The 6,108-nt window shown below is 37.3% G+C and overlaps 1 protein-coding gene across 1 annotated transcript; it reads right to left on the reverse strand.

Annotated features, from left to right (window-relative positions):
• Nucleotides 1-3,882: 3,882 nt before the first annotated feature.
• LOC115926472 lies at nucleotides 3,883-5,738 on the reverse strand. Its single transcript, XM_030991212.1, has one exon. The coding sequence runs from the start codon at nucleotides 5,713-5,715 to the stop codon at nucleotides 3,883-3,885; it is 1,833 nt and encodes a 610-aa protein (XP_030847072.1). The 5' UTR covers nucleotides 5,716-5,738.
• Between the last annotated feature and the right edge of the window lie 370 nt (nucleotides 5,739-6,108).

The following is a 6,108-nucleotide window of genomic DNA, read 5'->3' on the forward strand; positions in this document are numbered from 1 at the left end:
GATTCTTTTATTATTTATCATTTTCCTCACGTCTTTCACTTACGTCTTTCCCTTACAGAATATAACGCGCACACAGTGTGATATATAGTAGATGTATATAGCAAACAGTCTCTTTTTTTTTAATTGTATCATTATACACAAATCTTATTCATAGGATTTGGAAACACATTGTGTATTTTTCAATGAACTTTATTTCAGGCTTTACATAACGAGAGCCAGACTCCACTAGCACATGAGTTATTTTTTTACTCTATTTTACCATCGATCACAAACTCAATGTAAATAGTCATTTATTGTTTTACTCTTGACACTAAAATTACTTATAACTATTTTTTAATATTTGTATAATTTACATGTATATCGCTTTAGAACATGTATTTTTATAATTCATGTCATGTATTTATGTTATATTGACATTGTACATTTATATATATCTTTTGTTTCAAATTTTTAATGGTGGTGAATCAATAAATTCAATTCAATTCAATTCAATTCAATTCAATATTCCGTTACATCTTGTAAAAACAATTCATGGTTTTCATTAAGTAAGTTAAACTGAATACGAAATACATCAACATGATTAGAAGTTTTCAAACGAGACAAACGTTACTTCCGGTATCACAGTCAAGGTTTCAAAGATCTGTTTTGTTTAAACCTGTTTTTTGCAGCCTGTCATTTCATGGTTTACCAAATTGGTATTATTTCATAAACACCCGCCATTATCATCTTAGTCTGAGCTCAATTCCTTTCGATTCATCACCTCCAAGATATAGACTAGACTATTCAACTGTTTTGATTTAAGGAAAATAAACATTTTATGAACCAGATACAAACAAGGCCTCTAAAGTGTCTGGGAGTCAGCCTAATATAGTTATATACGACAATGTAAAATAAAATATTGCAATGTCACTGCATTTCTTTAGAAATGACAGACATTTTAATTCAATTACCTCTTTTCCCGTCACTACGTATTGGTCTTGGCAGACGCGGATCAAAGGGGGGGAGCGGCCCTCCCCTCCCCCCCCCCCCCCCGGAAAAAAAAGAGAGAGAGAGAGAGAAGGAAAAGAAGGGGTAGGGAAAGAGGAGAGAAAGGGAAAGAAAGAAGAGGAAGAAAAGAGAAAAAAGGAAAGGAGATCGGGGCAAAAGGGCCTTGCCTCCCCCATAACAAAATAAGAAAGTAGGGAGGAAAGAGGAAAAAAAAGGGAAAAGAGGAGATAAAGGGGAGGTAATTAACTGAAAAAGAAAAGAAAAGAAGGGGTGTTTCAGATGCAATTTTCCCGCCAACAATTTGTGGACCGGGGGGAGGGCAAAAGGCCCTGGCCTCTAGAGAAATAGAAAGAAAGGGAGAAAGAAAAGAAGAACAGTGACCTGCCAGTGCCACAAAATATGCTCCTCTGACAGTGATTAAATGCCTAAAACCCCTGAGCTTCCCGGGGCTTTACCCCATGGACCCCACATAGGGCCCTAAGGCGGCCACTACATGCTCATCTAACGGTAATTTAATGCATAAAACCCCCTGAACTTCTTGGGGCTCGACTTCCTGGATCCCATGCCGATTAGTGTTCTGCTCCTTATGTACGCGCTTTCACGCCCCCTCCCCCGCTACGAAATTTGATAAAATTAATTGTTAGGGTTATTTTTCATTTAATCTATTTCCACTTCTCATAAAACACATGATCAAACAATTAACTGTACATACAATATACAGTGCGTCCCAGAAAAACGAAACCGAGAATTATCGATGTTTTATCATAACTTTATCACATTTATAATTGATAAATGACACATATTTGGAAAGCTTAGATTCCCTTCTTTCATTTGATGTAACTCATATAATACATATTTCACGCATGAGTGATTAAAATGAATTTGAAGAGAGGAAGCCAAAAAGTCATTTGGCGGATGGTATCTGAGTTTCAAAGAGGAAATCACATTTTTAGAAAGTTGAGATTCTGCCCTTTCATATGACACCTCAATCAGGAAAAATGAGCAAGGAATGACAAAGTTCTGTTTGTTTGAAGTAGTGCTTGCATTTCCATAATTTTATCAAACGAATTCGTTTTCACTGGGTGCCTGCCGTAGCAACAAACAGAGTTGACAAAAGACTTAACTCCATTTCGTTGCAGTCAGCAGTAGACGAAAGACTCCATACATGGCTGATTGTCAACGAAACGGAGTTAAGTCTGTTGTCAATTCTGCATGTTGCTATCGCAGGCACTCAGTGAAAACGAATTCGTTTAATAAACTCTTAAACTTTCTAGTACAAACTATAGTAATTGTAAGAAGTAGAAATCGTTATGAAAAGTGGCATATATATCCTTTTATGATTCTGTGTCAGAAAAATCTAGTTCGATTAATCAGACAGTGATCTGAAATGCTTTGGATAATATATTTTTTTTAATCAATGTATCAAACAGCAATACATAAAACCTCCATTACTAGGATGATTATCCCCTACTGTAATATAATATTTTAGTCCGTGATAATTACATTGTGTCTACTTCATTTATACATTTATAACAGCTACCAAAAAAGTCATATTCACATGGTATTTGTTTCATGTGTAAGGAAATCTTTTGTACAAAGTGAACAAAGAGTAATGTAAAGTCATAACTTTTCAGATTTTTCTCAAAACTAATAAAGACCATTTGCTCTAAATGGAAACACAGACAAAATGAAATATCTCCAAAAAGTGAATAAATGAATCGGGTATTTTTGACAAGACCCATGCCATTTTTCCCATGTACTTTGCCAGACGGAAAGTAATTATTAAAAATAAAATACAAGATATCACAGTCAATCATATTCAAACATAAACCCTTATTTTGTTATTTGCTTTTAGAATACTTTTACAACATATACCATACAATCAATATGTCGACTTTCAAAACTCTTAAACTTTCTAGTACAAAACAATAGAAATTGTAAGAAGTAGAAATTATTATGAAAAGTGGCATTTCTCCTAATGATTCTATGGAAGAAAAATCTAGTTCGATTAATCAGACAGTGATCTGAAATGCCTTGGATAAAATAAAGAAAACAAATTTAATAAACAGCAATATATACAAACTTCCATTACTAGGATGATTACCCCCTACTGTAAAAATAATCTTTTAGTCCGCGATGATTACATTGTGTCTACATCATTTATACATTTATAACAGCTACCAAAAATGTCACATTCACATGTAAAATAATTATTAACTGTTTTATAACAAAATCTTGAAAGATAAACACATCAGAAGTATGTTAAAAGAAAGGTTACTTTTTTATATTTTAGAAAGGTTCAATCATTCAAATTGATCTACATGATCTAAGAATGTCATTTATAAAAACATTCACCAAAAGTCCATTTCATCTAGCTCAAAAATAACTGATTCCACTGGATGTTATATAAATGACTTTACGAAGTCACAGAAAAACAGGCCTCTTAGAAGATACATGTAATTGTATTGTTTCTATTTTTGGTTTTGGCGATACGGGCTGTCCCGAGTAGAGTTGGTATGACAACAGTCAGATGCGACGCTGCAACCTCCTAGGGGTAAGGGTTGACTTATTTTTTTAAATAGATATTTGACAAACAAGAAAAAACCTAAAACAAGTAAAAGTAATATAATCGTACACATGCACACCCCAACTTAAACAAAAGACCCACATTCTTGTTCTCTCTAACACACACACATGCTCATAAAAGCTCCAACACATCCACTCATTTTTGAGAAACAAATGAAAAAGGGTGAGGGGATGAGTCCATTTTCAACGCAATATTATGTTATTCTAAATTCTAAAATTCTATCACATCGCACCACCCCCCCCCCTCTTTTCTTCCTACGGGCTTGAATACAGTGGTGTCATACAATGCAAGAATTAGGGAGTCGTCCATTATTTTCTGTCGAATATATAGAGTTTATCTGGAGTACAGAAAGCGATCTCTCCTGATCGGTACTGCTGGAGATAGTACCACTCTCTCTCAGGCTTCTCAATCTCGTAATCGAAGACAAGGTTCTGAACATGCTTCAGCTCGTTAGTGTACTCATCAATGCTGACTGAACCTACATCGTGCTTCACCGTGGCAATCAGGATTGTATTCCCTTGAGATACAGCAGCATGTGGGTTAACACCTAATTTCTCTAAATCATATTTTACAACACCTTGTTTGTCAATCAATCGTATTGTCTTCAAGGATTTGGTGATCAGGTAATCATTATAACTAGTATTCTGCTTAGGTGTATACCCATCACATGGTATCTCCCTGATCGCCTTCCCACCTCCTGGTGCGAATGCCTGGATCTTCTGGGCTTTCTGGTAGCTAACATAGATCTGATCATCACTGTCTACAGTGAGGTTAGCATTTCCACCTTCTTCATGACTCAGAGTCTCAAACATTACATTTAACTTTGCGTAATCTCGTCTGTACAGTGAGATATTGTTTGAGCCACGAAGTATAACATACCGATCATCAGAGAGAAACCCTACTCCACGAATCACCACATGTTTAAAAACTGTCTGCTGGAGCTGGCCATCAGCAGAGAAGATCTCCACGCCACCTTTAGCACAGCCCACTGCCATCCTACCGTCAGGTGTACTAACCATGGCATTCATGCTATTCTTAGTAGGCAAGGCGATGTTCTTTGCAACTGGATTTACGATCTTACCGAGAGCTATCTCGTCCATTCCAACGTTCCTCTTGAAACTGACACTTTTTCCTTTATTGCTCGATTGCCTCGGCAGCTTGTAGTCAGGATCTTCTTGTTTCAAAGCCTCTTGCAAGTCTTGACATAGAGTGTCGTGTGCAGCCAAAGCATCCATATCTAACGGTATCTTTGTTCTCGTGGTTATCACGTCAGCTACGGTGATCAAGTGAGTGATGTGCTCCTGTGCCGATTTCTTCATTTTGTCTAGTTCTTTCTTTACTTCTTCAGTCCTACCCTTGACTTCACCAATGAGGAGTTCTTTCTTCTCTGTCAACTGCTGGACTGATTCTTCATATGCTTTGTTGATATCATCTGTACACTGCTTCTGAACATTGCTCACACGCTCCTTCTGTTCATCAATGAAATCAACGTATTTCTGAAAGGAATGGCGTTTCTTGTCCGTCTTGGATTTAAGGTCCTCGATACTCTTCATATGGTTGCCTTCGTAAACAGCTGCCTCGATGACCCCATGTCCTTCCTTTGTATGCTCCATGACAACACACCTGAAGCAGGCAAATCTCCTGCAGACGGAACAGAAGCACTCCTCATCTTCTTTGGGGTGTTTCCTGCATTTATGATACCTGCGTACTGACACCTTTCCTGTTAGGATCTTATTCATGGCTAAGACCTCATGACTGATGAAATGTTTCCACTGAGAATGTGTTTTGTGGCAAGTGATACAGAGATACGTGCCGCAGTCTTGGCAGTAGACAACAGCTTGGGGTTTGTCCTCGGATTCACAATTCGTGCAAAACTGATATTGATCCCTCACGTCCTCTATGAGAGACTTCAAAGCTAGATTAGCCGGTAATTTGCTGACATCTTGGTTTGGGACCTGGGTTTCAGCTCTGCAGACAGGGCATCGGAGCATCTGGTCGTTACCATGGCATTCCAAGAGGTTATCCAGACAGGTCTTGCAGTAGGTGTGAGAACAATGCAGAATTTTGGGATCGGTGAAGGTGTTCAGACAAACAGGACACTCCAGACTCTGAGCAATGGCATTCTTTAATGCATCAGCCATGATTCGAATTCTACAGGAATACGAGATAAAAGAAAAGGAATACAAATCCTAATGATAATAATATTAACATTCAGTTCTTGTGAAGCGCGTATTACATTATATAACGTCCCTATGCGCTTCCAAATCTCTTCAATTATTACAGTAAGTTGATACTTAGAAACCTAGAAGAGGAAAGGGGATTGAGGGTAGGAGGATATAATATCACAAACATACGGTATGCAGATGATGCTATATTAATTGCAGAATCAGAGAAGGACCTGCAGCGACTTTTGGATGTTGTCGTTAGAGAAAGTGACAATACATGATTATCATTAAAATACAAGAAAACGGAATGCATGGTAATTTCAAAGAAGGGAGGAATACCATGCTCTCTTAAGATCAACAATAATCAAA

This window comes from Strongylocentrotus purpuratus, unplaced genomic scaffold (assembly GCF_000002235.5).
Source record: "Strongylocentrotus purpuratus isolate Spur 01 unplaced genomic scaffold, Spur_5.0 spur5_scaffold_2, whole genome shotgun sequence".
Taxonomy (NCBI): Eukaryota; Metazoa; Echinodermata; class Echinoidea; order Camarodonta; family Strongylocentrotidae; genus Strongylocentrotus; species Strongylocentrotus purpuratus.

Bases quoted from the DNA above. Each gene is read 5' to 3' on its own strand.
- LOC115926472 (XM_030991212.1), bottom strand. From the start codon at position 5,715: ATGGCTGATGCATTAAAGAATGCCATTGCTCAGAGTCTGGAGTGTCCT.